This window comes from Aythya ferina, assembly GCF_964211825.1.
Source record: "Aythya ferina genome assembly, chromosome: 2".
NCBI lineage: Eukaryota > Metazoa > Chordata > Aves > Anseriformes > Anatidae > Aythya > Aythya ferina.
The window spans coordinates 19,798,356-19,815,980 of NC_140297.1; the positions used below are offsets into that span (position 1 = coordinate 19,798,356).

Sequence of the window (17,625 nt, forward strand, 5' to 3'; positions counted from 1 at the left end):
CCCAACATGTTTAAGCTATTCACGGTTCTACCCCCAAGTTTTAATTCCTGGATTCCACACCCTGGCATCCTGGAGACAAGTCTCCAAGAACACCAGCATGGGGTAGGCTCCCTAAATAGGACCTTGGGTGCAGTCCAAAGACCCCCTACTGTACTGCTCTCTCCTGGGATCTCCCTGTTCACCAAGATGGTCAATCACCGAGCTGTGCCATGGATGTAATTAGTACAAGTGCACATACTACAGCTGGCTTCGCAGTCCCTGCTGACTCTCACTTATTCTGACAAAGTAAAAACAATTTTGCTTTCTGTTCCATGAAAAGGAGGTCAAAAGTTGACTCATCCCTGAAATTCCCAAAGACTGCATGCCTTGAAAGATGCAGCTTGACATCCTATTCTTCTGACACATACCAGGATGACAACAGCACAATCTTTCTGCTACAGCTGCTTCTATCAACTTCCTAATATCCAGTTCATCTCTAAGTGTCCCAGAGCAGCGTGAATCAATTCCAAATCAGTTCGGAGATGACAGAAACGGAACAGGTTTGATACACATTCAACTGGTCTAAATGACATGCAAAGGATCACTGCTACACAAGAACCTACACCCAGACATCGTTACAGCCTTTAAGTATTCCTTAATCAGAGACAACTCCAAGCACACCAATCTAACAAGTTTTTTAAGAAACTGAGGAACAGTCAGCTCTTCAGATGCAAACTTAATACCACATCCTTCAAACAGAGAGCGACATCGGGCATCAGTACAGATCTCTGTGCTCCCTGAGCAGCACAAGTCTCCATTATCAGCCAACTGGCAAGCCAGCAGGTAAGAGAGCCTATGATGCTCTAAGTCCCTCCGAAACAGACTGCCCCAACTTACTGGAGGAATGAGAAATCCCATTCCTGAAACTCATACGGATGAGGAATACCTTCAGGACTACCTACTCCCCTTAACCTGTAAGAAAACTGGTATTAGCAGCAAAGAGGCTTTCACGAAGGGTAGAATAGAAAAGTTTGTGAATTATTTTTGCTGAATACATTTGTACAGACATATGCACAGGAGAAAACGAGAATCTTCATGATTCCTGCTTTTTGTCTCTTGCTTCGTTCATCATCTCCTCACACTGACCTGCTACAATGATGAGCAATTTATTACAAGGCAGTATTTAGTCTACACTGAAATTTAGAGGTCGAAGTGTCTGAAAACTTCTGAACCATTTTGTCACTGCCTGCAGACTCAGAGCACTATATCAGTACTTTTTCAAGTCAAGACTTTTTACCCAAGCCAGGACTCTCTTGCAAACTGCAATGAACTATCACTTCATTTTAAACAACACCTTACACAGCCAGTACTCAGCTGTATCTTCACACTTCAGCTCTCCAAACACGGGATGCAAGCAGCTGAGAGACACTCGGTAACAGCAGGTTAACTTTAATGAATTCCCCATACACCGGATCAGATTCTCAGCCCGGTGTATGTGACAGTGCCCGTGCTGTAGTCTGCTCCCACCTCGGAGCTGTGAGCTGGCAGCTTAAGGGCAGTGAGCTGCGATGATGTATCTAGCACAGAGACAGGGAAACTCTTACCACAGCCTTGCCCCACCTCTGCACGCCTGTGGAAGTTTGTCATACATTTTCACTAGTGGCAAAACCAGTCGAGGAGGTTCTCGTCTCCTTCACTTCACCACTCCCTCATTAATTTCTCCTTCCACCACCCCCACAGCTGCTAACCCAACCATCTGTAAGGCTGCCAGTTAAACCAGCACAATGGAGTGAAGCAACCCATTGCTCTTTAACACTTTTAATCCAGGTCCTATCCCTGATGGAGTTCACAACCCAACCCAACAATCAGCTATGCTGGCAAAACTGAAGGCAAGGAGCTGCAGCATTCATGAGTAAGGAACAAACGGCTTGAGCAAACTTAACTGCAGAATGAAAACTTAGAAATAATCCCAGGCCACCAAGTGAGAAGGAACTGAACCAACCCTTTATGTGTAAGAGCTGAGCCTGCTCCCTTCAGTCTCTTCAGAGCTCAGTTTCACGCTGATTTATTTTTGTCTCCTATCCCCATAGGGCTCAGGTCCATTAGGCCTCCCCTCATTACTCCTGCACAGCCCCAGCTGCACAGAGAAGATTTAAGATAGGAGACAGAAAACTCAATTGGAGGGGGAGCTTTGACAACAGAAGGAAACTCAAGCACTGGGAGCTCTGCAGAGCATCCTCTCACGGGCACGGAGCTGTATGCCTGCTTTCAGGGAGCTGGAGACCCCTGCAGAGATGCCTGGAACTGAAGACAGGCAGCAGCTCAAGTGCTGTGAATCCTGGCTGCGTCCTGTAACAGAGTAATGTCATCATAATCTAAGGTACCACAGTGACCTTTGGCCCTTTTCCCTCTGGGTTATGAATCTAACTCGTTCCCCGCCTACACACACTCAGCTCCTGCTACCTGTTCTGCTCTCCCCGTTTTCAACAGGCACCAGGCAGTAAAGCCAGCAGTTTTGCCACGTGGCCGTGATGTGCCTCATCCCTGCCTATTTAAGACAAGAAACTAAGGGCGCAGATGATTTTTGCATTATATTTGAACTAAGGTTTTATTACTAGCTCTAAAAATCTGACAGCAATGTACCACTTTAGAGAAGTGATTCGTTTCAGTGACAAAAAAACTCATGTATTTTCAAAATGTTCTTACAAAAGACTCCGCAGGAGAAAAGAAACGCAAAGCATCCACATAGACGTACCCCACAAGTCCAGTTCCTTGTAATTCCTTATTTGAACGTCCAAGCAGCGCCTCCTTCTCCCAGTTAATTTATGGACAAACCTTAGCATTTACGTGAACAACAGCTGAATGTCTCTGCTAAATGCCATACCCCATATAACTCACACAGGGGAACAAAGCTTCCATCTCCGCACCGGTTGAACAAAGGGTTCTGTAGGGTTGGGGGGATGATCTGTAATATTCACATGCAGACGATGCCTGGGCTCTCTTCTCCAGCTGTAGGCCATAGGTCTTAGCCATGGCAGAGGATTTGGAGATTTATTGTGTAAGCATTCAAAAAACGTTCTGTGAAACTACTGAATCAACTCGGGGGAAGGGAGGGACGACACGACACGTAAAATGAACATGGCATGTTCGTGCCCAGCAAGAGCAGGGCAAACTCCTGACTGATCAACTACTTGGATAAACAACGTCAGGTGAGACAGCGCACGTGTAAATACCAAAAGGCTGACTGCGATCCAAGGGAATAACCACATCCTTTCCCATGTGGAAGGGCTCTAATCCTGTAGCATGGAAGGGCACGAGCACGTGATGAGCACATGTGGTGCTGTAGGCACAGACAAATGAATTAAATCTGAGGGAGGAGAGTGGAAAAAAATTCCAATACTGGCTCTCAGAACGTAACGTGGACATCTCATTTCTGCAAGGCTTTGGTAGAACAGCCTAAATTCACAGATAAAGCTTCCGTCCAAGCATAACTCAGGCGAACTCACAGCAGGAATCGCTTGGGACTGCGAGGTCTCCTGTAGAGGAGTAAAGTGAAACCAGTCTCCAAGATCTGTATCTGGAACTGTCTGACAGTGCAACTGTCACAACTCACTTCAGAACCACATAAATAGCAAGTTCATTGAGCGAGAGAAGCCCAGCCCTGTAACCTTAGCACCCAGATGAACCGGGGCTGTCTGGGTCTGAAGAAAAACCCACTGACTTCTGTGGGGTTCAGTCTCAAAAAGTCACCCAGCAGAAACCTTAAGTGCTGACAATCAAGGAAGGCCCATGGAGAAGGGGAACATTTTTTTTTTCCATTGTTAAAAAAGTAAAAATAATCCAGAAAAAATAACACAGTAAAATAAAAAGAGTAAAGAATGAAGGCATCCACTAAAGACTGAAAGAGCAAAATAAGACAAGCAAAGCAAGAGTTAAATAAACTCATCTTCCTACACTGAGTTACAATATACATTACAATTTGGCTCTACCACATCAGGGCCCCAAATTTTCTCCCCATTTTAGATAAATGCACCTTTTCGCTTTAACCAGGATTAACAACTAACTAAACCAGCAGTAGATATTACACAAGTCTAATTACTGGATTATTGGCCTTTCTTATTAAGCCCTTTTGGTTAATCTATCTGCACTGATTTTTCAATTAGAAAATGAGAGAAGACAGCGAAACTGATTTAATCCAACAGCCCAGATTATTCATGCTGAAATGAAGAGAAAGAGACGCTTATGTAGTAAGTAGGGTAGGTAAATAAGAACAAGACTATACAAGCAGGAGGGAAGACAAGAAGAGTCTTAGGAATATAACCTTGTTCTCCCCTTGGGGTTCTCTACATTTGGAGCAAGTTTCATAATTTGGAGAGATCCGTTTTAGACTGCACCTTGTCATAAGGAAACAGAACCTGAAAAATCCTTATGCAAGCTCTTTAGCAAGCTGTGACCTGAGTTGGGCCAACGGAGCCATTCCCCAGCGCAGTGACTGTCCAGCCAAGCCAAGTCCTGCAGGCCTGACTCCCTGTGTTACAGTGATGCAATGAACAGGGTGTCTCAATGTGACCTGTTAACCCAAATAACCCAAAAACATCTACAGCAGCTCAAACAGAGCACGGTTCCTAGCTGCTAGCTGAGAAACAAGGCTGCAGTTCCAGCTGACTTTAATTCAGCCTCACTGGAAGCTAACATAATTGCTGACTGCTGCCAAAAGAAGATCACTGGCCATCTCCTGCTGTGTACTTTCTACTGCCTCCCTTGCTCTGGGAAGAGCAATCATTTGACCATATGGAAATCCTGATCGGCAAGCTAAAAATAAAATACTCCTCCCTTCTCCCCCCCCCCCAGTTTTCAGCCAGACCACTCCTCTGAGCCATCCCTCCATACAGCCACCTCCACCAGACAAAGGACCTAACAGGAACACCGAGAGGGAGCAGGACAGGAACGCAGCCACCCCATAGTAATACGGACACATTTCTTAGGCTATCATTTTTAACCTGACACTCAGATATTCCAAGTTTTGGAACAGGCATCAGCCATGTGTGTAGACTGCTTACAAGCCTATTTTCCATCCCAAATGGTCCTGTACCCAGCACGACAGCTACTTTTCCAGGATAGTTTTCATCCCTAGGATGTTTTGATGACAGAATTACTGTTTTACAGTGCTTGACAATGACAAACAAGATTTAACTGAAAGGAAACCTCTTAAAGACACTACAACACATGACCCTTAAAGTTACAACACAATGCCTTACAGAATACACTGCTAAACAGCGTTACACCAAATTAGTATCACAGTTCTTGAAGCCTTGCCTTTAATCACATCAATCCTTTCCTTGACAGGAGTTAAAACTTGACATACAAACCATTTTACTCTGCCGCTCCTGTTAATCATTACCCAGCTGACTTTAAGTCCGTTTGCTTTTGATGCAAGTTTTAGTTCGCGTTTTTAGTGAAAACAGACCCTGCACACACAAACCCAGGACTTTCTTTATCTTAGCCTAGGAGACAGCTGCCAGGCAGAAATCATTTTTATGCTTTACTTCTGAATCTGCTTCAAAATATGTCTATTTTAAATCGCTGAGTATTCCCACCTGTATCTAACTGCACTAACTCTGGACACTCCCCCAAAGCACAGGGATGGACTTACAAAAGTAAACCAAAGCAGCCCATCCCAAAGTTAGTTTCTAATCAGGGCCTTCCTCACTGGCAGCTCCTGATGCTCTCAGCAACCTCAGCCTCTCACTTATCAGTAGCTGTGGGGGCCTTCAGCACAGCTGATGGTGTCCAGGTACTCATCCCCTAAGTTCTGTGGTGCAGCTTCACCTAACACCACCAGCAGTCCATCCCATTTTGTCTCACCCCATGGGTGTTAGCAGGAAAAAACACTGAAGTCACCTCTGATGCTCTTTATCACATGTAAGAGGATCTTTCCCAATCCTATAGGCTTTGAATATGCCAGATAGTATTAGACACTGCTACTTCAGATAATAGAAAGCATCTTAATACGAGTTAAGAAACTGGTTTAGAAGGGTAAAGACATCCACATGGGTAGTCCCTGCAGTTAATGTTTTGATGCTGGCAGATGTATGCCCATTGCTGTCCAAAATTTTAAAATTCTGAAAAAATAATGGGTATCTAGAAAACATTTCTGGATACAAAGTTGATGATAAATCATGCCTAAAGTTTGAGACTTGCCAATGCTGCTAAAAGTAATCCTGCCCACATGTAACTGAAGTTGAATTCCTTCATTCCCTTTTTTGATGAAAAATTATCTTCTAAGCCAGAAACATTTTTCCTCTATGTTTTCCTTCTCCCCTAAATGGTATGAAATTAGTATCCCTTCCTCTCCAAACAAAGGAGGAAACCTTACGTTTTCTCATCGTCCTTTTATGCTTTTATTTCTACATCCCTCCTCTTCCTAATGTTTTTGCCCATTTCTTTAACAGGAAAAAAAATGCATTGAAATGAAAACACCGAACAAAGAAAAAAAAGTTTGGGGTTACTTTTAGTGACTAGGTTGTTAGATTCGGGCAGACATGGGACTGAACAGCCAACGTAAACACGACTTCCTCTATATACAGACAAAATACTCTGAAACGACTTGCATAAAAATATAATCATTGAACGACAGACAACGACAAAAAATTGCAGAGTGGGGCATACCAATATACTGGAAATTTAGATCTTGGCATATATTCTATCAACAGATGAGAATTCACAGGCGGTTCATACAAAAACAGACCCAGCAACAGGATGTACACCAGACTGACCATGTCTACATCTGCTGGCAATAACTTACCCCAGCCCTCAGAACCCAGTGACATTTCTTTTTTCCATTCACCTCCTCAAACTATCTCGTGTGAAGCAGAACTGATACTGCCAACATGGAAAGCCAAGCCAGAGAAGATCAACCTTGTGGCCCTTGAAACCTCCAGAAAACCCCTCGAAACTCACGAGAAATCCCAGGTGCTACTGAAATCACTGAACCTTCACTCACACCAAACTCAGGCTACCTGTTCACACCAAACCCTTCTACTCTGATATTTTACTAATACTTTCTTTGATGATTTTCCCTTAAAACCAGCTGGATACTTTCAAACCTCCCATTAGAGTTTAATTCTGATTTTTCAAGCCCTTGCCTATTATTACTTACCGAAGTCAATTTCCATTTTCACTTGTTCAATACAACAAAAAGGATTAATTATACATAACTTCTTTTCTAAAAGCTGTTGGAATATAGAGCCCAGCCAATACTGCTATCGAGATAACAGATAGCCTACAGTGTTATCTACATAACACACAATATCTGTAATATCCATGTAATGTATCTGACTGCTATGTTATCAAATCCACATTTCCTTATTTATCAGTTCCTAAACTATAGCTTGCTAGCAAGATACCTTATCAATAGCCTCAACTTGCAGCATTTCAGAATTACGACCTTATTCGTAAATACACCAAATGCTCACCTTCCATATTTTGATCCAAATGGCTCTACAAATGACAGCTTGCAATAAGTATCTGTAGTTAGCTACTTGCTGACTTTTGCTACCCATTTCTTCCAAACAAGAAACCCCAAAAAAAGCAAACTACTGAAGTTGCAGCGTTTCTAACCTAAGATTTATGCTAGGCTCCAGTGCTTACAAGCCGCAGTAGAGAACCAACAGGAATCAGAAGATGTTCTGCCACCATGGGGAGAGCATTCCCGAATCCCCAACCGGCTGACACCACTAATAGAGCAAACGAACGCGTGCTGTCAGTACTTCTCTTCCAAAGTGCTATGTTCTGCAACTTGACAACTTAAGAAATTAAGTCATCTCCCTCTTCAAATAATCATTTCTTGATGCTGACAAATTTGCCAAATCTCTGCCCCATCTCTATTCAGTCATCTGTCCCAGGAGGAACTTTTTTTTTTTTTTTAAGCAGGCAGTTGACAGGTAAAAGAAAAACAGAGTGACTACCTGAAGCATTTTGGGCTTTATACCTGGATAAATTACAGAGGCTCAACCTAGTTCTCTTTATCAAGGCATCAGCTAAAGATATATGCAGATTCAGTTAGCTCTGTCAAAAACATCTAGTACAGGCAATAAATTTACAGAATATGACAAGAAGATTAGAGGCACTCAACATGCAAATCGGCATTCTTCCCAGGCCATCCAGGCAGTACATACTGCAGGGGACATGCAGGCACACTTTCACTCAGCACACGTAAGCTAACGAGAAGAGAGGTGGTAACATGCAGAGCAATCCAACAGCCGTGATGACACGCAGCTCCAACCTCCCAAGTGCAAAGCCATGAACTTCCCACCACAGATTTAAGACCAGCAAGTCCTGACACGTTACAGGAATCCAACTATAAGCGCACACACAATTTAGAATTAACGCACTTATCTTAAATAGGAAGTGTCAGAAAGCCAGGAGAGAGACCCATCATATTTGGCTGGATTTCCAACCAGTCACCCCAAGCTAAAAAGCACCCCAACTAAATCAAGAGCTGAGGGACAGAGTATGATATGGTTTGCTTGAGTGTTCTCCTGAAATATAATACAGCTGTAATCCGGTGTAATACTGCCTTTACACTATGCTTTTTTTTTTTTTTTTTAAAAAAAAAAAAAAAAAAAAAGCCTGAACAACCTATATATCCACATTTAGCATAACGTACGTACAAATTACTATAGAAGTAAGGTGTTCATTTTGGTAAACATTTGGTACAACTAACCAAAGCCAAAAAAAAAAAGCAGAATTTCTCTTTCAAATAAGTTGATGAATTTAGCTATTTAGTAACCAGGTAGCAAGTATGCATAGAAGCAGAGAAAAATGGAGCAGGAGAACAGCAGCACAAACAGAAACCCCTGTAACATTCTCGTTTCTACATGCGCAGCACACAATGCAGTGCACAAGGTTCAGTGCACCAGTTACAGAGGGAGGTGCCCAGAACCTGTAGCCCATTTCTGTAGCACCTTCTGCCACCTGTACTACCAGCTGCTGACCAGCTACTGCACGACCCCAAGCTATTCACTCATCCTTTGAGTCACAGTGCAGCGAAGTTCAAGGTCTACCATCATTACTTACAGGAAAATCATCTGAACGTGAAAAATGATTTTCTCCTACTCAGGAAATGCAAAGCAAACAGCAGTCACTGGTCTACCAGACGAGAAACACACATCTCTCAGTCCACAGGATTTCAGACTGGAAGCAGAAGTTTCACATGATATGCCTACGTATCTTCAGACAGACCTTTTATTCCAGTTAGCCAACTATGAACAAACATTCACTGCCTTCTAGACTGCACAGCCATTCATAAAAGACAAGGCAGGGCTGTTTTTCTTCTTTTGGGGTGGCAGGAAGGAAGGGGAAGCATGGGGATATCATTAGTAAGTAGCAGTTTCCCGTAATTTTAAAAAAAAAATCTCCTGGCAATTTGTATTTTACAGTCACTTCTCTTATTTAGAAGATTATTATTCTACTGTTGTGTAGAAATAAAATTATTTCAAATAAATCTATTTAATACAAATAAATGTATTATTTTATTATTTTTTTTAAAGCAACTTTTCTACTACTACAGTACTCTTGAAAGCTATTGTAATAATGTTCTTATAAAAGATGTCCTCTAAAGAAAATTATGGACACATACATATTCATTTCAGAATTTCTCTAAGAATTATTTCAAGGGGTATCTTCAAAGAGAACACAGAGTAAATTAATCCTGAAACGAGCTATTTGGCCAATATTTGAAAGTAAAGGAAAAAGAAAGAAGGAAGTTATTACCATCCTTTTTCTTCTTCCAAAATTTTGTTCCCCTCTACTGAGACCACATTTACCAATGTGCACTCTAGTTTTCAGATAGAGGTTTAATAACCACAACAAAACTGACTCGAAGGGCAGACACTGAGATCCCATTCCCTTGGAGGCAACCTGTTGAGCCAGAGCTATCAGAGCTCTGATCACAAGCCTATTTACAAATCCAAAGTCTGCATTCCTATTTCCTCCTCCTTTGCCTCTTCCTGCCTAGACAAAATGCACGCAATACTGCAAGCATGGTTATTTTATATTATATAAACACTGGGGGAAATGGGGCTAAACTATGGATACATCGAACAGCTCTTATACGAGCAGTTCTTCAATAACAAACTTGTGGATGCATGTGATGAAAACTTAAAAAAAAAAAAATAAGGGGGGATCTGGAGAGGAGAACTACAACCATTGTTATATTACAGATTTACAAAAATTTATTCTCAAGCATTCCAACTGCAGATCATCTGTGTAGCAGATGCAGGCACAGCTCAGGTCTGGCAGGATTTAGCAGCAGAAACCTACGACTACAGCAGCACAACGTACCTGGACTGGCTTTGGAGGTAACCAGTATAGCTGGGTCTCCCCAGCTCAGACTCCTTAACTATGAAAGATGGTACGACCTACACTGGCTCTGCACGCAGCCTTTCTGTCTCTGCACCAAATTTTAAGAAATACACATGTGAGTGCAGGGACTCCAATAACCCTGAACGCATCTGAGCTCCAGATGAGCAATACTCAAACGTGGCCAGCTCTGCAGGGAGTCACAGCTCCCACAACGCATTCCCAGGACCAAAATCCAGGTGGCTTGTTAGGCCAGCTGTAGTGTCACGCAACGTGAGGATTCAGCTCTAGGCCAGTACTGCACTCAACTTCACAAGACATCAAAAAAGAACAACACAGAGATGCCAAGTGGAAAAAACAGCATCTTTACCAAGTCTGAGCAATTTCTACCAACCAACTCCAACCGTTCTTCCACAGCCAATGCCATGCTCGTAATATGCATATTCCAGTGAGCCAGACCAACATCACATTAATTCACATGCAATGCCGTTAGCAATCTGACCTCCCACGTACCAGCTGAGCTGTGCTTGAGGTGGTACTGACCTTCAGACTTTTCTGGAAGTTTTACTGAGATCTCTTTGTCTCCCTGGTTCACGTTGGATTCACAAGGATCCTTGCAGCTAATAAGCCTGACCAGACAGAAACTAACTGCGAGCGTCAGATGTCTCTGTGCTGCCTGGTATCTCCATCACATGGATTACTCCAGCTCCCTCATGACAAGCATGAGGAAGAGTAGCTCGTAGTAAAACAAACACACTGTCTATTTATAGCCCACTGAATACTATAATTAAATCATTCTTAGAAGATCATCAAAAAATGCTTTGCTCAAAACAGGATGATGGGGAAAAAAGGTTTCCTGAACAACAGCGGTGCTACAATTCCTCAATTTAGCTTCCTTAGGATACTGCATAGCAGTACTGTCAGGTCTGAGCAACATACACACCACTTTCAACTTCCCAAACCAGGGCCCAAAGCCTGTAACATATCATTTCATACATATACATCCTCACATGGACCCTAATAATATTTTTTCCTACATCAACACGTATCTCCCCTGATTTTTTGATTCAGAAGTTCAGGTACATCTGAAGACACCAAAAGGCCGCCACTACACAGTGTTGTAACAGCTGATGCTGACAGCAGCAGAGCTCAGTGCTGATGCCCACCCATTTTGAAGAGATTCATGTTCCATGCTCACCATGAGACATCCAAGATAAACTAGTTAACTTTGGAAAAATTAGTATTTTTTTAAGCAAGAATTAAAAAACAAACAAAAAAACTTATACAGCAACTTAAGAAAATGCATATTGGGATTACATCCTTCTGTTTGTTATGCATTATATATGCAGAACTATGATTTATAAGCCAAATAATTACTAGACACCTTAAAGCACCCATTAACCAAACAATTCATGCTTACCAAAATCACAGTTTCTCTCACACGCACAAAAATATGACCCCACTAGAGGTACAACACAGTCAAGCTTGTCAGGCACAGACCTATGCTTTCCATCTAGTAGCTGACCATTCAAAACCCATGCTGGCTACCTCACTACCAAAACTGCAGAAGTCAGTCAGCCAGGAGGTTTGCACGGGCTGCAGATCAGGGCTGTGTGCACCAGCTTAGCAGCAGGACACCAAGGAAAGCGAACAGGGCAGACAGCAGCGTGGAACAAATCAAAGTATCTGGGAGGCTGATTTCTGATCTGCTGATGCATGAAGTTCTCTGGTGATCCACCTACTTGAGCCTCAGCCTCCTGTCCTAGCCTGTTTCATTCAGTGACTAAAGCAAGGCTAACTTCAGTGCAAGCACCTAACCTTTGTCTCTCATCCAATGGGACTTATTTGCCCAGTCACAGCAGTTTAAAACAAACTAGCTAACAAAAACATTCTGAGCACATCAACATGGGAAAATACACTTTGAATGCAAGACTTTGCAGGTCTTTTTGAAGATTAAAAGTAAGTTGAAGCATGTGCATGTTCAAAGTGATTTAGTTAATTTAATTCTGGTTTTGTTTCTAGGCAAAAATGCCACCAGAAAAACTAAGCTTCAGCCTCCTGTACTGATGGTTGGATTGACGGGTTGCTTGTCTAAGTGTGGCACAACTTCTGCTTATGATAAACTGATTACAATAAAGTTCCAGCTTTCCCACAGGGATCAGATCTTCAGTTCAGTTTCTGTATGTTAAGGGCTTCTTCAAGACACCTCAGAGACAGTTACCACATATGTAACTCACTGACATGCATGCAGTTGTTAAGACTTCAGCTACTACCAATCTGTTCTACCTCACATGGTCATTTAAGAACCACCCAAGCCTATCCTATATTACAAATGGAAGGAAAAACTTACTTCTTTAAAAAACAGTAATCAAGTTCTTGAACTATACCATAAATAGATATCTTAATAGGTGGAACCAAGAACAGAATACACTGGGCAGAGAATTCAGTTAAGTTGATCACTATTCTTCACTAATTTTGGGAAGCAGTATAACACCTGTCAAAGCTATTTTCTCTGGTAAACTCAATAAATTATCAGAAATGCAGTGATACACTGTTTATTTTAGAAGGCAGTGCAGTTCTCCTTCATAACTTGTGTGAGGAGAAGCCAGGAACAGCTATATCCTAAATCCCGATGAGAATTCCCTATCACAAACCAGAAAAATGCTCCTTCCACATCTTTTTTCTTCTACAATTTTTCTCCTTTGTTGTCAAACTATATATATATCTCGAATTCAGCAACATTAAAAATCCTTCCTCTTTATCATCAACACGATATTATCAATTTATCATCAATCTCTACGTTGTTTATGATCTTCCCAGGAAAAGAAAGAAGTGGCCTTTCCTTAGAAAGTGCTTTTGATTTTCTGTTGACAAATACTTGGAGAGCACATTGACTCCAATTTGCTCTTACTCCCAACAACAGATCTGCTCTGGAAGGAGTAAAAAAAGCTAGGTTTCTAGGGCATCGTGAAAATATAAATCATGAGTTTGGAAAAAGTAAAGGAACAAGAGAGATCCTTCAGTCCTGTGTCAAAAATTCACAACCTGGGAGGTCATCCTACAATTTTTATAGCACTTTATATTAGAAATGGAAATAGGTACAGCAAAAAGTTCATGTAAACATGCTGCCAGTCACTGATATAACTAAAAATTTGGTGTTAGGCTCTTCATTTGTCTATAGATATGAAAATTAAAAATAATTTACACTGCCCCAAGATGCTGCACCATCTTCTTTTCTAATTTTTATATGAAAATTTTGTTTTCAGAGGTAAAACAACAGCTTAGTCTTTCTAAAGAAACTCATTTCATCTTTTGCTGGAAGACAAAAAAAAAAACAGCAAAAAAGAGTAATAGTGAGAAGTATGATTCTCTTTTTCTAAAAATGCCTGATATCATGCAGCTTGGGCTCATAAAATACAAGCAAAAAAAAACAGTAGAACTGCATTTGTCGGCTGAATATGAGCCAGCAGTGTGCTCAGGTGGCCAAGAAGGCCAACGGCATCCTGGCTTGTATTAGGAACAGCGTGACCAGCAGGGCTAGGGAGGTGATCGTCCCCCTGTACTCAGCTCTGGTGAGGCCGCACCTCGAGTACTGTGTTCAGTTTTGGGCCCCTCGCTACAAGAAGGACATCGAGGTGCTTGAGCGGGTGCAGAGAAGGGCGACAAAGCTGGTGAGGGGCCTGGAGAACAAGTCCTACGAGGAGCGGCTAAGGGAGCTGGGCTTGTTCAGCCTGGAGAAGAGGAGGCTCAGGGGTGACCTTATTGCTCTTTACAGATACCTTAAAGGAGGCTGTAGCGAGGTGGGGGTTGGCCTGTTCTCCCACGTGCCTGGTGACAGGACGAGGGGGAATGGGCTTAAGTTGAGCCAGGGGAGTTTTAGGCTAGATGTTAGGAAGAACTTCTTTACAGAAAGGGTTGTGAGGCATTGGAACAGGCTGCCCAGGGAAGTGGTGGAGTCACCATCCCTGGAAGTCTTCAAAAGACGCTTAGATGTAGAGCTTAGGGATATGGTTTAGTGGAGGGCTGTTAGCGTTAGGTTGGAGGTTGGACTCGATGACCTTGAGGTCTCTTCCAACCTAGAAAATTCTGTGATTCTGTGCATGTAATCAAGAAAAAAGTGGGGTTTCTTTTGCTCAGAAGGATTATCTGAATCCCCGTTACTTACCATAAATAAATAAGCAAATAGGAAAACAGGAAGAAAATGTTTCTTGGATTAGAAGTATCAGATGACAACGGTCAATTCAAAGTAAGCATTAGATTCTGCAATTAAGAACACCCCTATCGATTAAGTGTTCCTAGACTGAATCTTTCAGTTAGCAACCTACAGTTGTTGTAAAAGAAAATTGGACAAGAATTCTATTTCCTCCCCGTGTCTAATTCTAAAAGTATTAAACAGACAAAAATACACAGAACCCACACCACAGGTAAGGAAATCATCTTTGAAACAGTTGTTTGAAGAAAAATATCTGTCAGAATACTTAGTCAAATAGTTCCACTCAAAAAAGGTCTTTTTGAATAGCACCTAGATGGAATTATGACAGGAAACTAAGCTGTCTTCTACTGTTACTGAGATACTTGGGCAAACATCCACACAGTCATTATAACCAGCATTACTTAAAAAACAAAGCACATACCACTCTGGCTGCTCTTTCCTGAGATTCACACTTTCTGCAAAACCAAGGTCCAGTGGGTACTTGAACAATTCCATAGCAAGCTGTTTTGAACAAGATACAATATTTCAGCACATGTAAGCAGCACTACAGTACAACTAATACTAAGCTTTTTTGTAACATTCATATTAATAGATCTCACATCAATTAAGTCAAATTCACATCTATGCATCACACGTGAAATCCTACCATCATGGTACTAGAAATAAAGTACAACCTTCCACTTCAATTTATGCAAAATATTAGTTATGATTAAATCATATTAGGTTGGTTGAAGAGTAATATAATCATTCAAAAGCAGTAATGTTTCATATGAATATGTGTTGCTATTTATTTACCTGTAAAACAGGTAAAACGCTTTACAGCAACAAACATCAGCCATTTGTAGTAAAGTTTTGTGTGTTGTTTTTTTTTTAACAGAAAACTAAAAGCAACTAACACATTCATGTTTGTCATAATACATTCATTCATCTGCTTAGTTACAATCAAGTTTTCACACTCATATTTAAGTAGGGAATCCATAATAAACTTAACTAAGATAAAAAGTTGGGGGGTTTTGCCCTGAAAATTCACATGAAGCTTTAAACAAAAACTAAACTCAGCATCATGACTAACACTGATTACATACAACTAGGCTACAGCATTAACCCTTGGGAGAGAGATTTTTTTGAGATATGCAAATTTCTCTGCAAGACTATCATCAATGTCTTCACAGTACATAAAAACAGGAGTTTGATAAGAAATTCAACAGAGTTTATCAACTTGGCAATACTGGTTATCTTTGAAACACAATTTGAAACTTTAAGAACGGCTGATGGAGTAAAAAAACTTTAAGATTTCCTCATAGCACTTGTCTTCTTACACCCTCATGGGTTTAATGACTAATAACAATTAACAAAGCCAAGAATTTTCCTCAAATATTATCCTGAATCTGTCGTTATGTTTTTAGTATCTCAATTACCTATGAATATGTTTTATTTAAATAAAAAAATTGGTTAAGGTGCGTAACTAAAAAAAAGACAGATCTAGTAAGTTAGTAGTTCTGAGAAAATCTGAGGCTATATTAGTATCTTCTAGTAGATATCCCGAAGTATTGTCAGTTTTGTGCCAGCCTATACCAAAAAAAAAGAAAAGAAAAGAAGAACAAGCAATGCAGTAGTAGTATTTAAACATCTGGCCAATGCACCTTTCCTTCTACAAGGAAACATCAATGAAATTATTTCCTATTATATGCATACATGTAGTCATATTAAGAGCAGTTGTCAGATTTTCAAATACGTTATCCAAGTACTGACAGACCAAACCATCTTGATAACCCCTTTCCACTGTACAATAAAGTTCTTTAACATGAGAGAAAACATCTTGTTTTAGTTGCATTTCTATTAGCAACAGATGGGAAAGGGGGAACTCTGAATTCCTCCAGAAATTAAGTGGGAGACTTTAAATGTGCAATCACACATTTAAATTACCAGAAGACAGGGCAGAATAAGAAACTAATTTCAGAATGCGACTCAGAGACAGAGCTGGCAATCAGATCCAAAGGCAACACAAGTTGGGCAAAGACCAAGGCTGAGGTACTCTTTTTATCTGCAAATGGAACAGAGACTATCTAGAGCCTAAAAAAAACACCCACCAAAGGTTTGTGCTCTGATATCATTTACTGAGTTCCGTGTCTTCCTTTGGTTTAATACTTGTACTACTACGCAAAGCTTCTTTAAACACATTAAGGAACGTTGTACTCCACAACTTGCCAATGACTTAATGCTGGAAAAAGCTGTTCCTCTGAACTAACTGAAAATAATAATTAAAAAGAAAAATCAGATTCGAAAGTCTTGTGGAGAATACTTACGCCTGAATTTCAAAGGAGGACTACCAGCTTTAATCTTGACAATAACTACTTTGAATACAGAAGGGCTACAAGAAAATTTAGAGTGGATGAGTTTCTTCTAACACCTTCGGTGACACATCGAATTCAAGATGTAAAACATTACTGACACAGTAAGACAAAACATACAGTTTTCCTTCTCTTAAGGCCTCTACAACTGCATCTGGATTTAGAAGCAGTACTTTGCACACTTCCATATTCAAGTTCAGATTTGGACCTGAACTTATAGAAGTGCAATATTCTTGTATCCAGCTTGCTTAATTCCCTCCCTATATCAGGAATACTTCCCAAAACAGACTTTTCGTGTTACCCCTATTTCAGGTCCACAAGTATGCGAGCACCCAACTGCTATCATCAAATTTGTTCACTGAAACCATTAGCGAGGCTCTAGAAGCAAAGGAAGATGCCGAGAATAACATAAAAATAACAGGTGGCTCAGGTACAACTTCCAGAAGTATTCATGGTTTAATGTTCTTTTCCATGATCCTAGGGTTCCACAAAAGCAGAGTTAACTTACTGGTTAACCTTATTCAGCCTTTAAGACAACACCATACTAATTCAAAACCAGGCTAATTTCACAGATCCTCTCAGCTCCTCTCTGCCTTAACTCCAGCATCACCAATAACTGACTTATGCACATCTCCTTAAATTATTAGTACTTCTTGGTCTACAGATGAGCATATACATGTAAAAACCATCTGCCACGTCATGTTCACCAAAACTTACATT

At 41.0% G+C, this 17,625-nt stretch overlaps 1 protein-coding gene across 11 annotated transcripts in view; it reads right to left on the minus strand.

Annotated features, from left to right (window-relative positions):
• The window catches only part of MLLT10 (MLLT10 histone lysine methyltransferase DOT1L cofactor), a 123,151-nt gene that overhangs the window by 103,481 nt on the left and 2,045 nt on the right, over positions 1-17,625 (minus strand). For 9 of the 11 annotated variants that reach the window (XR_014690585.1, XM_084511937.1, XM_084511936.1 and 6 more), the window contains one exon: positions 14,976-15,055. The exons of 1 other annotated variant lie outside the window; for it this stretch is intronic. Coding sequence is in view for 8 of the 10 variants with exons in the window: in XM_084511937.1 (XP_084368063.1) it covers positions 14,976-15,055 (80 nt within the window). In the remaining 2 variants the exon portion in view is untranslated. Of the gene's footprint in view, positions 1-14,506; positions 14,602-14,975; positions 15,056-17,625 lie in introns of those variants that run through there. One more of the 11 variants, XM_084511932.1, reaches the window with a different exon arrangement.